General features: G+C 42.1%; 1 protein-coding gene across 7 annotated transcripts in view; it reads right to left on the bottom strand.

Moving 5' to 3' along the window:
• Positions 1–5278: 5278 nt before the first annotated feature.
• The window catches only part of KDM3A (lysine demethylase 3A), a 49362-nt gene continuing 40392 nt past the window's right edge, over positions 5279–14248 (bottom strand). For all 7 annotated transcript variants that reach the window (XM_081156385.1, XM_081156384.1, XM_081156381.1 and 4 more), the window contains 6 exons: positions 13567–13697; positions 8471–8590; positions 8253–8392; positions 6863–7039; positions 6646–6780; positions 5279–5957 (listed from right to left, as the gene is read on the bottom strand). In XM_081156385.1, coding sequence (XP_081012511.1) covers positions 5883–5957; positions 6646–6780; positions 6863–7039; positions 8253–8392; positions 8471–8590; positions 13567–13697 — 778 coding nt within the window. In that variant the 3' untranslated portion in view covers positions 5279–5882. The remainder of the gene's footprint in view (positions 5958–6645; positions 6781–6862; positions 7040–8252; positions 8393–8470; positions 8591–13566; positions 13698–14248) is intronic.

Raw genomic sequence — 14248 nt, 5'->3', positions numbered from 1 at the left:
GAGAGTTTACAATTTCTCTTGTACACCCCTTTTCCCTTGCACGATGTGGCTTTTCTTCCCCAAACATCTCTTTAAAAGTTCCTTCAGCAAGGGCCTGACATTTTTTTTTGGGGGGTTCTAAAAATGTCTGTAAAGAACAGGGAGAGAACTTTGCCATGTCTAGACTTTGTTTTCAGATATGTTCAGAATATATCTGAAAATTTAAAATGGCACCTACTTTCTTCTGGTTTCCATTGTTACTGTTGAAAGTCAAGTGTTTACTTGTTTGAAGATCATGTATTTCCCCCTCTGGCTGCTTTTAAGAACCTATTTCATGGGGTATTCCTTACTACTATACACCACATAGGTGTGAAATTTTTATCTATCTTGCTTTATTTCATTCATTCATTCATTCATTCATTCATTCATTCATTCATTCACCCACCCATCCATCCATCCATCCATCCATCCATCCATCCATCCATCCATCCATCCATCTTGCTTGGGCTTCCTCAATCTGATGAGGTGTCATCAGTACTGCAAAATTTTCCATTTCTGAACATCACCCCCACCATTCTCTTGGCACTCTCTCTCATTACCAAACCTATATTTTTGTGTCTTGCTTTTAAGTTAATATCTCTCTATAGTTCCCTGTTTTTCAGTGTAGTGTGGATTTTTACCAGTCTTCCAGTTTGTACAAGAACATTTTCTGGTGTTTAATTCACCTACTAAATTTCTAATTTTAACCATTGTGCCAGCATTTACACAAATAGAATTCACTCTGTAAATTCTATTTATTGCCTTTCCAACGCTGGTCATTTCTGGCAATCTCATTCTTTCATCCTACTTCCTATACTCTCATTTCTTTAAACTTATTGTTTCAGAATATAAAATAAGTATTGGATCATTCCAGAATCTGCAAACTTAATCTGCAAGTTTAATAAGACAAATTTGAAGGTTCTTTTGATTCTTGCTCACAGTGCTTTTGTTTCTATATTTGGTGTTATAAAGTGTTTGACTATGAATAGCAGTCCTTGGACTTATGAAGGGGGGTTTCCTCTAAAGCGGATCCAAGTTTCCCTATTCTTTCGGCTTAGGGGGATTTCTAAGCGATGGTGCCAACTCTAGATGCAAACCTGTGGAGAGGAGCTTCAGTACCACCACTGAATTGAATCCTTTTCCTACTGAGTTAGGCAGATATATCTACTTACTCTTTTCAGGGAATTTTGTTTCCATTTTGGAAATTTCATCCATCAAAGGTTTTGTCTTGAAGGGGGCTGGCATTAGGTAGGAATATTTGACCTCCTACTCTGAGCCCATAGATAAAAACCCAGGCTCTAAGCTTTGACTATACCACTTGATTTCAATTTAATTTTTTTTAATCTTTATTGTTGAATTACAGGTGTCCCATTTTTCCCCCTCATTGACCCCCTCCAGCTTGCTCTGACCCCCTCCCCAGGCCTTCACCCCAGTATTGTCTGTGTCCCTGGGTTATGCATAAATGCATATAACTTCTTTGGTTAATCTCTTCCCACCCTCAACCCTTCCCTCTGAGATACATGTCTGTTGCATGCATCAATGTCTCTGGGTCTAATTTGTTTGTCAGATTATTTTGCTCATTAGCTTCTTCTTAAAGAAGACCCTTCAACATTTCATGTAGTACTGGTCTGGTGGTGATGAACTCCTTTAGCTTTTTCTTATCTGTGAAGCTCTTTATCTGACCTTCAGTTCTAAATGATAGCTTTGCTGGGTAGAGCAATCTTGGTTGTATTTCCTTGTTTTTCATCACTTTGAGTATTTCTTGCCACTCCCTTCTGGCCTGCAAAGTTTCAGTTGAGAAATCAGCTGACAGTCGTATGGGTGCTCCTTTGTAGGTAACTAATTGCTTTTCTCTTGCTGCTTTTAACACATTGCGTACCACATAGAAATCTCTAAGACATACGCCAGGGACCGCACGTTTTGGGGCAAACTGCACGTTATTTAAATCATCATAACTACAGGTCATAATGCACTTTAGGTGTTGTTTTTCAATAATTATAACATTTTAAAAAATATATATCTTTATTGATTTCAGAGAGAGGAAAGGAGAGGGAGAGAGAGGAGAGAGGTAGAAACATCAATGATGAGTCATTGATCAAGCCCACAACCTGCGCATGTGCCCTGACCAGGAATCGAACCTCGATCGCCTGGATCCTAGGTCGACGCTCAACTGCTGAGCCACGCCAGGCCGGGCAATAATTATAACATTTTTATTTACAAAAACAATTAAACAATTAAAGTTCCTAGTATTTTTTTAACGTATGGTACTGGATAAAACATTTTCCTCTATGAAGAGAGACCAAACAAAATTTACGTAAGTATCTAGATTCGCTCATTTTTCCATGGGTGGCACAAACTCTGCAGGCTCTCATCAAAACAGTCATCCGCATCTTCGATCTCACTAGTAATATCTGATAAATTATCGTTAAATACTTCCAGAAGTGTATCAGTTTCATTGGTTTCCTTCCTTTTTCTGAGAGAGGGCATTTCTAAAAGCGCCAGGAACTTGAAGACGAAGACTATTCGAATGACCAAAATACAATGTAACCGCAATGCTTTATGGGTTCGTGCAATTATATAGTTTTTTGTAGATTGACCTGCACGGTTTCCACCAATGAGATCGCTTCATTCGATGTGGACAAGACAGTGTGTTGACATCTAAGGTCCATAACAGATGACGTGTGAAAAACGTGAAAACCTGTGAGCAGTCCTTAACAGATGGTGCGCGAAACTCGAGAAAACTCGTGAGTGGTACGAAAAGTGTTAAGATCCTCTCATTGTCTTTAGCCTTTGGCATTTTAATGATGATGTGTCTTGCTGTGGGCCTCTTTGGGTTCCTCTTGTTTGGGACCCTCTGTGCTTCCAGGACTTGTAAGTCTATTTCTTTCTCCAGGTAGGGGAAGTTTTCTGTAATTATTTTTTCAAATAGGTTTTCAATTTCTTGGTCTCTTTCTTCTCCTTCTGGTACCCCAATAATACAAATGTTGGGCCTCTTGAAGTTGTCCCAGAGGCTCCCTATACTATCTTCATATTTCTGGATTCTCTTTTCTTTTGCTCTTCTGGTTGGGTGTTGTTTCCTTATGTTCCAAATTGCTGTTTTGATTCTCAGCGTCCTCTGCTCTACTGTTGATTCCCTGTAAATTATTCATTTCAGTTGGCATAGCCTTCATTTCTGATTGGTACTTTATTATTGTCATTGATGATCTCACTAGTTTCCTTCATAGTCTTACTAAGATCCTTGAGCATCCTTATAACCATTTTTTTGAATGCTGTACCTAATAGCTTGCTTGGCTCCATTTCATATAGTTCCTCTTCTAGAGATTTCTTCTGTTCTTTCCTTTGTGACATGTTTCTTTGCCTCCACATTTTGGCTGCTTCCTGGTGTTTGTTTCTATGTATTAGGAAGAGATGCTATGTCTCTTGGAATTGGTAGAGTGGCTTTGTGTAGTAGGTGTCCTCTAGGGCCCAGTGGCTCAGTCACCCCAGTTACCTGACCTGGGCCTTCTAGGTGCTCCCATGTGCATGGTATGCACTGTCCTGTGGTAGTTGAACCTTGGTTGCTACTGGCATCACTGGGAGGAATTGACCCCCAGGCCAATTGGCTGTGAGGACCAGCTGCAGCTAGAGCTGAAGAGCTGGTGTTCTGGAGACACCCCTATGGAGCAGGATTTGCTTTGGTGGAGCTTTGGTGTTCACCAAGTGCACCCCTTGAGTGTGTCACTTGTGGATGTGGTAGGGTTGTAATCCAGTGTGGTCGAGTCTGACCACCAGGTGCAGTGTCTCTGGGACCTCCCAGGAGGTGCAAAGTCAGCCTCTGCCTGTGCCTTGCTCAGGGCCACCGAGCATGAGCTAAACAGCAAACCATAGATGGCTACTACTTGTGGGTGTCCAGGAGAGGCCAAGCTATGAACCCAACGTAGACTTCCAGTAGTGCCAGGCCTGTGGCCACTTATTGAGAGATATAGGGCCTGGTGAGGCCAGCTGCTGCTTGAAGATTTTAGGAAAGTCCTGAGCATGAGGCTAGAGACCACTTGCATAGAAAAGCTGGGAATGGCTTGGATGAGCTTTTAAGTAGGGAGGGGTGGGGTCTCTGGGAATCACCAAGGTAGGGCCAGAGGTGTGAGTCAGGTTGCTGGAGATTCAGAGAAAGTGCCTGTCTGCTGGCTCTTGGGGGGGGGGGGGGGGGGGGGGAGAAGGACTTGCCAAAGGAATAATGGCCTCTGCCAGCTCTTCTGTGTGGGAGAAAGCTGCCCCTCCACCTCTCACTCTGATCCAGGCAAGTTAGTTCCTCCCCGATGTCCCAGGTTCCTTTCAAGCTGCTGCCCAGCACTGGAGTGCAGAGGGAGGGCATCTGAGTGAGTCCATGTGTCAGCCCTTCAAGAGGAGCTGCCTGGGGCTCCAGCAGCTTCTGTGTCACTCAGCCACAATCCCCGCTGGTTTTCACAGCCCCAAGTTGTGGGGGCTTCTCTTCCCGGCACTGGAACCCTGGGCTGGGGGGCCTGATATAGGGCTGGGACCCCTCGCTCCTCTGGGAAACCACTACTGCCGAGATTTCCTCCCAGTTTTAAACTGTGGCACTGGGTGTGGGCCCGTGGCCGCCTCAGCGCTATTCAGCCCAAATTCCATCCGTGTCTCCGCCCCTCCTGCTGGTCTCGATGCTTCTTCAGTTCCCTAGTTGTAGGACTTCTGCTCAGCTAGACTTCAGGAGGTTCTGAGTGATGGTTTTTCTGTATTTTAGTTGTAATTTTGATGTGGTTGTGGGAGGCAGCAGGTACCACTGTTACCTACGCCGCCATCTTGTTGTCTCTCAATTTAATTTTAGTGCAGATATAACTATGAGAATCTGTGAGCTATATAAAAAGGTGGCTTCATAAATTCTCTCTTCAGAGAAATAAATATTTTAGGTATTACTGTTCTAAAACTACTCTAATAATTTCATTTTTTTTTAAACTCTTACATTATTTAGGGCCAGAACAAAGTATTTTGATCTTCTTTACAGAACCATTTAACCATTTTGTTTTGTTGTTAATTCCCACTTCTAAATTGTTGGTGGTGGTTGTTTGCAGAATTGTGACAGAGTTTCCACCTGGCTGGGGAGAAACTTATTTCCATGTTAACATTGTAATAATCACTAGGAAATCACCATAGCATCTAATTTCTCTGCTTTTAAGATGAGTTCCTGGAGCAATCTTTTACACCCGCAACACTTGATGAAAGGTGTGAGAAATCCCAAACCAGAGAATGATGCCAATAAACTGAGTCAAAATATTATATGAATACTTTAATGCAAAATGCTCAACACTTAAAATTAGCAAAGCTTCATTTAAATTAAAATTCCATACAACTAAAGATGGTTAACCCCAGAATTGTACAGTAGTTGATTTCTGCTATGGAACGCCAGTCCTAATGCGAGACGGTAAGAACGGCATCACTAGCTGTTACTTCCTCTGTTGCTCTTCTAAACCCTACAGGGTGGGAGAGGGGATACTCAGACAGACACAGAACAAAATAAACCCGAACTGCGCCGTTACCCCTAAGTTAGAACCCATCTGACTAAGCTGTCCAAGCAAACAGCTGGAGAACAGCCAGATCACTGTCCCAGAGCTGAAGTTTTATTTTTACAGCTTGGGTTCTCACTAGGTGAAGTCACAGTTGAAGGATGCATGTTCTGTAAATAGTCACGACATATACACATTTAGTGTCTGCAAACACTAGAAATATACATTAGACAGAGTACCCTCACCAGGTACAGTTTAAAAAAAGATGAGGTAACATGAATCTCCAAGTCCGCAGGAACCCTGCCTGGAGCGTTTGAGCAGCTGCTGTCCTCACTCCAGTGCATGCGCGGAGGCGTCTCTGGGGCCTCAGGTGAGGCCCGACTCACGGGCCTTCAGCATGGCGACAGCATCTTTGACGGCGTGGTAGATGACGTTCTTCACCTAGGGATGGGGACATGGCCAGTTCACTGTTAGAGCTAATGTTTTTGCTAAGACTCAGTATTCTTTGTGAACTGTCGGTACCTGAAGAAAGGTCTCTGGGCTCTTTTAGGCCAACATTTCATACATTTTAAATCCACGCCTCCTTTGAAGAACTCAGAAGACCTTTCTGTAGGCTCTGATGCCACATGGCCCTACCCCTGGCAAGGGCAGGGAGAGTTAAGTCCAAAGATACAGTTTTATTTTTCAGAGTTTAGATTTTCTCCTAGTTTTCAAACATGAAATTAGGTGACTTGGTTGACTATTAAAAGCCCCTAAAAAACCCCACCCTCTTAGACCCTCTCTGGATCCCAGAGATTGTTCGGCTCTACCCAAGGCTGAGAATGCCGCAGCACTAAAGGTCTGTGTTCAAGAGCCCTGTCTGGCAGCTGAGCCAGGATCAGGAGGCTGATTTATTCCCTTTTGATACTAAAGACTTTCCCTTCAGACACGGCCCCTTACAGCCTAACCAGTATCAGACCAAGGTGATATTTCCTGCTTGTTCCTCCTTTGCCCAAGACGACAGTGAAATGTGACACAAGCCAGCTCATCGACTCAGTGGACCAAGTGTGAGTTCACTGACTCTTTACAAGGTAAGGAATGGGCCACAAAGCCAGAGTCAGCCAATGTCAGGAGTCAGCGCTATTTTTACCTGTAGTTTATCTTCATGATTGGTATGAGTCTGTGACAGGTAACGGAATTCCTGAGTGAGCCAGAAGCAGTGTTTTACGTGCTCTGGAGAAACAAAATCTTCAGCCACTTTGATACAGCTATATAAGTTATGAACCTGAAAAACACCAAGCCACGTCAGTCACACACACGGAAGTTCACAGCGAAGCGAGAAGGACGGACAAAGTAGTGGATCTTGCCTGATGTGGAGCTCCTGCTGGGATAAACACCACATCCCCAAGAAACTGCACAATCGCCCAGCCTTGAACTCCATACTCTTGATGAAGACGCTTCCTTAGGGATCGGTCTAAATACCAGCTCTGATCATGAATGGGGTCATGGTCTGCTGGGTTTTCTTGACCTTGCTCTTCTGACACCTAGAAGATATTCAAAATATTATGAAACTGAGCAACATGCTAAGGCCCAATGAGGGCATTCCTTCCCCCTGGAACAGTGTGGGCAGTCAGTAAGTGTCAGGCCGCCTTTAATGTAAGTGCCCTGTTGGCAGAGATGAGTAGTCCTCAAAGACATTAACTGAAGGAACTAAGGGAAGACAGAAACAAAATGTGGCTTCCCTTCTCTCACTTCCTATAAACTGAGGCTGGCAGCTTGTATATATTTGTAAATATGAATTTGGAAAATATTGTGGTCTAGACATATTTAAAAGTTGGCTCAAGCTCCATTTTGCAGTTAACAAACACCTGTATTCACTTAACAATCTGAGTTACGAAACAGTCACAGAGAGCTTTAGATTAAACATGTTTATTCTAGACCCAGTATCAGGCAGCACAAACTCAGGGTGACACTATCAAAGAAACAATATGGTGACTAGCAGGTTTCCTTGAAGAGTCAAATAATCCTTAGCCAGAAACATTTTGATTAAAAAAATGCTAGTTAAGGGCTAGAAGTGTTCATATTCACTGCTCATGAACAACTGGAGAATATCAACTACAGATATCTGAGCTGCAACCAGCAGCCTCATTAGCGACCAGGTTAAAAACGGAACACGCCCATCTTTCCAGCTGCCCAGAGCTTCCATGTGTAGCCCTTTATGAATAACCCGCCAACTACAAGAGACTCAGAATCTTCAAAACCCAGGCACCTCTTTCCAGTGACCCTTCCACAAGCTAACAGCCACAAGCAGGACCGGAGGCCTTCCTGACCTGTGGCTAGGTGGGTGGGCAAAACCAACAGGGTCTTTTGTAATTCACTCAGAACATGGTAACCAAGGGCCAATGAATAATACACAACTTGTGAAGTGCTTAGATTTTCAAGGCAATAAAAACAAATTCCATGCTGTAAGATGATCGGAAGAAGAAATTTACAGAATACGAAAAACTCCAAACACCCTATAATATAAAACACTATAAAAGACAAGGGCTCCTTCTCTTCAGAGGTGTGAGCCTAATCACTTAGAAATCCTGTTCCTTAGCAATCAGCTTCAGCCTGTGCAATCTGACATGCACGGATTTAATGCCTGCAGTTGTGGTAATTCCCCAGTAACCCCGTCAGTTCTTGAACAGGCAGTAAAATTTACGATGCTTCTATTCTCCACGCCTCTCTTCACATGCCACAGGGTAAGGAGCACACCTTTTTAAGGAATTCTCGTATCTTCTCCGTGTCCTTAGCAGCATATATGTGCCAGAGGGCCCCTGGTTTCTCTTTTCCTTCAATAAATCGCTTTATTGTGAGTTCATCCGAGTCTCCGTCTTGAATGGTCTTAAGGACTTCTGGAGCAAGAGAGAGCAAATATCAGCCCACAGTCTCCAGCTGAGAGAGTAAACCCCACTTTGTGCTCAGCGCCCTACCTTCTTCTTGGTCGCACTGCCCCTTGGGAATTCCCACGTAGACCATGACATTAGCTGCATCAGATACATCTAAGTGAAGATTTGTTGTTCCATATTTCCGATCTTCTGGAGTAATTAATCCTGCAAACAGAAAATGCCTTAAATTTACTGAAGGTAGCAAAGGCTGCCATAGTCTTTCCCACTCCCTGGGGGAGTACCTGGTCACAAAACTTAAAAGCTGCTTCTCTAATCATGTAACAGTAAGAGAACAATATTTAATATTAAGTTATCTTATCCTTTCAACCATGAAAGAAAATAATTTCTTATTAAATATTTAATCATAAGTATAATAAACCAGCTAATACTAGGGTTTTGGTTTCTGGTGATAGGCAAAATAGGTTCCTGACAGACCCTCCTGCTGAGAACAACTAAACATCCTGGCTCAAATAATTGGAAAAAAAAACATTTTAATGACTCAATGTGCCAGCAAGAAAAGAAGAAATACTCAGAAGCCAAGACGAGAAAGCAGGACCCAGGGATGGTAAAGTGCACTAAGTGGACTACCCACAGCCAGTGCTGGCTGGGGGAGGAGCCACAAGATCACACTGAGGAGTCACGGCTTACAACCAATCTTTAAAAAAATGACCACTTTTTAATGATGTTTATGATGAGGTATAAGGAGTTTCAAAATGAACACATTTTTATTTTCAATCCCTAACTGCTTATTCTGGATGGAAACAAGTTTGTCACAGGAAAAGTTTTTATAGAATAATGCTGCCATCTATTGGAATCTAGAGGGAAAGGATCTGCTGCCAAGCTATTTAAAACAAGCAGAGAATTTACAGTCAAACCTCGGTTCTCGAACATCTCCCATCTCAAACAATTCAGTTCTTGACCAAGTTTTTCACAGAAAAAATGTCTTGGTTGTCAAATTTCAGTGTTCTCGACCTGAAACCCTTTCTACTTATACATCAGCATGACAGAAAGCGTCTCTCAGGCCACAAAGGAGAGAACTCAGTTTACCAGGCTGTGAATATTTTCCTATAGGTTTTTGTTTGTTTGTTTTTTGCTTTTGTTGTTGGTGAAATGGACAATTAGAACTATTTTAAAACATAAAGAGGCCATCGCGAGTGCTAATGTTGCTAAGAATGTGAAGAAAAACAAAACAAAACAAAACAAGAATCACAGGGTGTGAAGAGGTAGAAAAACTTACTGATCTGGATTAAGGAAAAGCCAGTAACAGCATTTTGGAGGAAATGATATGTGAAAAAGCAAGATGCTGGACCCCTGGAATGAGTGCTGAAAGTGATTTGTTTAAGGTTACTAGGGGGTGGTTCAATAAATTAAGAAGTGTCTGTTAATAGATTAAACGATTAAACAGTACCTTAGACATGTACTGTATATAAGAATGGTTAAAACAGGGAATCATTTAAGGGTCTGGAACCGATTGACTCAATTTACATTATTTCTAATGGGGGAAAATCGGTTTTCGAGCAAACTGCTTCTCTAACAGCCTTTTAGAACGAATTAAGTTTGAGAACTGAGGTTCCACTCTATTTTGAAAACAGATGACCACTTCTACCCTATAAAGCTTCATTTCAATAAAACATGGATAATCACATTATGCAACATTATACCATTTACTTCAGTGGAAAAATGCTTCGTTTATATAAATTCACTGTAAACTCCCACTGTGAACAGAGTATGTCCTGAGATCCTGACCACCCAGCTACTGTGGAGGGCTCGAGGGAAGTGAACTCAGGGAACATGCTCCAGACGACGGATACGTTCAGGGCTCTCTAATCTGAGACCTGAGCAGCGAAGGGAATAAGTAGGCAAGGAGACTTCTGCCTGTGCCCTCTCCCCCACAGACCATTTCTCACCCTGTGCTGGCAGAACTATCTTGGGCATCTAGTCTGTGGCAGTTTCCCCAACCCTGCTCCTGGTGCTGCCCTGGGCCAACTCCACCCTAACAGAATGGTGGTACTGAGGCCCAAGCACTTGCTCCCCCACAAAGAAGCATATGAAGAACATGGCAAAGATTCCAAAGACTCTGTCCTTTCTTCAAGACGACTGCCATCCCATTAGGTCTGAGAGACTGGAGTTGGGAGTAATTATGGAAGAAAGAAAGAAAAAAATCGAAGTATAAAAACTAAAAAAAATGGGGCCAAATAGTATAAAACACTAAACCAAGTTCAATGAATGACTGAAACTGCGGAAGCTTCATTCCACAATAAAGTGGTAAACAACCCTTTCAAAACAGCCAACTATATCCAGACCTGAACAAAACCCACAGAAAATTGGTCAAGGTTACAATAGTTGACAGAAGCAGCTGGTAATTGTAGAAACCAATCTCTATCCTGAGCAATCCTCCTTGTTGGACAGTTTACTGAGTCATGGCCAAACAATAAAAACCCAATTCAAAGGGTACTGTATATAACAACTTAACTACTACCCACCAACACAGAACATTGCATTTAAGAGAAGATGCTAAAACAGCTGGAATTGCAGAATGACCTAAACGTCCAGCAACATTGAAATGATTAATAAAATTCCATTCATTCAGTGATGTACCATGCAACTATTAAACATTAACTTACTAAAGATTATTAAGGACTAATATGATAGAGTGAAGTCAGCACCATGGTGGAATGAGCAGACTCCTTTGTTTCTCCCTTAAATTTACAAGTAGGATGACTATAACTCAACAAAGGATACCCCCCTTTCTGCTCAAACACACAAACATGCCTGAAAGATCCACCCACTGAAACATCTGAAGATGGGGCAGAGTGGAAAGAGTAGGGGAGACAGGATGGGGGGGTAAGGGTAGGAAGGGTGGCCACAGATGGAGCTGGGTGCCCACCCACCATGGCTCCAGTGAGCTCAGTACCCAAAATGGGGGCAGGCAGGGAGTCAGACTGCACTCCTCACACTATAGCCTAGATTGTACGGAGGGGCAGAAGTCATCATCCCCTGAGAAAAAGCATCTCCCTTCTATCCTCCCCATCCTAGCAGAACCCTGGTAGAGGTGTTTGGGAAGCTTAAAACAACAAAGCACTGCCGACAGCCATTACTGGAAAGGGGGCAGAGCCACAAATGCTAAACTTGTCTTCAAAGCCCCATCCATCCAGGTAGAGACTGGTAAAGAAAAATGAGAATCCCGGACGGTGGGAGTACCCATGGCCAATGCTAGCAGGGCGTAGGAGCCACAAGATCACAAACTTGTCTCCTCCATGTCCCACTCATCCCACAGAGCCTAGCAGAGGCAGTGGGAGACACTTCCAAAAAACACAGCAGGGCCAATCAATCATTAGTAAAAAGGCAGTCCTGGGAGCTTACTAAACCAGTTCTATACCACCCGCCATATAACCCCCCACCAGTGGTAGTGGTCCCATAACTGAGGTAAGTCGGTCACAGAGGGGACACCAATTATTCCAGTGGGTATGCAGCACTTTCCTTAACCAAAAGGACACTGCTTCACCTCAATCCCAGAGGCACAAATAGTTCAGGTAAGAGAAAACAAACAAACGTGTACTGTAAAACGTGTACTGTACACCTACTGGAAAAAATTTGAAAGTACCCTACCCATCAGCCTGCTAAACTGTTGAGAATAAAACAGCATCTAAACAACAAAAGAACTCATACCTCAAAAGCACAGGCAAGGAAATAACCAATCAAATGCCTTGAACAACCAGGGCAACATGGGAGTACAGAAAGAAAACGAAATGTCTCTAGATGTTAAACTCAAACTCATGGAAGGGTATGCCTTAAATAACAGAGAATTTAAGATTGCAGTTAGAAGAAGCTCAATGAGATTCAAAGGGAACTTAGAAAGGCACTTCAGTGAACCCAGGAAGAAAATAGCACTTTACCAGAGACTGAAACTAAAAAAGAAAGGAAAAGAAATTCTGGAATTGAAAAACTCAAATGAGATGAAGAATGCATTAGAGAGCACTGGACACAAAGCTGATTAGATGGAATTAGTGAGCTCAAAGATAGAAACCTAGAAACGACCCAGGAGGAAGAAGAGAGCTGAAGTTTAAAAAAAAAGAAAGAACTTGCCCTGGCCGGTGTGGCTCAGCTGGTTGAGCGTCAGAGGTTGCTGGTTGGATCCCCGGTCAGGGCACATACCCAGGTTGGGGGGCTCGATCCCTAGCAGGGGGCGTGAAGGAGGCAGCCTATCGATGTTTCTCTCATCGATGTTCTCTCTCTCCCTCTCCCTTCCTCTCTCTCTAAAATCAATAAAAAAAATTAAAACGAGAAATAACTCTATGAGAACTATCTGATTCCATCAGAAAGAGCAACATAAGGATAATGTATATACCAGAAGGAGAAGAGGAGAAGGGAACATAGAGCCTACTCAAAGAAATAATTAATGAGAAATTCCCAAGCCTTGGGAATCAAAGCAATTTTGAGAAAAAAGAAAAAGTTGAAGGTATCACACTACCTGAAATCAAACTATAGAAGTCAGGCAGAAAAAGACATCACCATATGGTTTCACCTAAATGTGGAATCTAGAAAACTAAATGAACACAGAAAACAAAAACCATCTTATAGGTACAGAGTACAAACTGATGGTTGTCATACCATACTTTAGGAAGCAAACAAAAAATTTTTTTTTCATGAATGGGAGGGGGGTTGGGGGGGGCAAGTAAAAAAGGTGAAGGGATTAAGTACAAACCTGTAGTTAAAAACTAGTCATAGGGATATAAAGCACAGCATATAGAATATAGTCAGTAATATTGTAGTAACTATGAGGTCAGGTGGGTAGTAAGTAGACTTACCAAAATACATGTTTTTAGCCAATGTTACCCCAATAAATTTAATTTAAAAATTCTGGAAAGAACTATTAAGCAACATGTAAAGATTTTACAATATAATATTAGGTGTATAAGAGAAAAAAATAAAAAATTGCATATGCCCAACTACAACTATGAAAAGGAAATACACATACATTTGGCCAAGAATGAAAGGAAATATGCAAAAACAAAGCCTATTGCTGTGTTGTTGAGATTATACATGGTTTTTTATCTCCTCCCCCACAAATCAATTTTCCAAACATTTTGATTTGCTTTATTTCCATTATAATTTTTTCAAATTAGTCATTTCCTCCTTACCGTAAGCATTATACATCTTGGGACCCAGATCTGGCCTAACAAAGTAGTTTGGAAGCCTAGAGGCCAAGTTCAGTTTGCCATCTCTCCGTGTGTACTCAGGCAGTGGAATGTTGGCCATCAGGTCATCAAACCTGGTACAAAACAAAGAATCTGAAAAATAAGCTTGCCTTTCTAATTCATTATTGTGTGATTTGTTTTGTTCCTTCTACACAAAAGGAACAAAAATACCTCTGCTTATGAAGATGGAGACAGCTAAACATTAACAGAATTATAGAGGTTATAAATGACGTCTTCTTCCTTCCTTCACCACAAAAATGTATCAAAATGATATGGAATATCTCAGACAAAAGATCTAACACTCAGGTTTATTCAATAGTTCTGAGGATCCTTTTCAAGGTTCAAACTCAAATTAGGAAAATTAATCTACCAATCTGTCTTGTGTTGTCTAACACAAGACATGACTGTATCACACTGAACCCTGGCAGTTCTGATCCCACTACTGCCTCCAATTCAGCACTTGCACACCTGAGCCACCTCTTCTCTGGCAGAGCACTGCAGGGAAAACACGCAAAGCTTCCATTAGCCAGCCAGATCTAAAAGTCAGTAACTTCATCTCACTTAGAAATATACATCTCAAAAGTTTTTAGAGTAGAAATGAAAAATCAGCCCCAGTAAAACCATG

The sequence above is a fragment of the Miniopterus schreibersii genome (genome assembly GCF_964146895.1).
Source record: "Miniopterus schreibersii genome assembly, chromosome: 13".
Classification (NCBI taxonomy): domain Eukaryota; kingdom Metazoa; phylum Chordata; class Mammalia; order Chiroptera; family Miniopteridae; genus Miniopterus; species Miniopterus schreibersii.
Note: the sequence above shows the minus strand (reverse complement) of the source record. Positions and strands in the feature narration are given on the sequence as shown.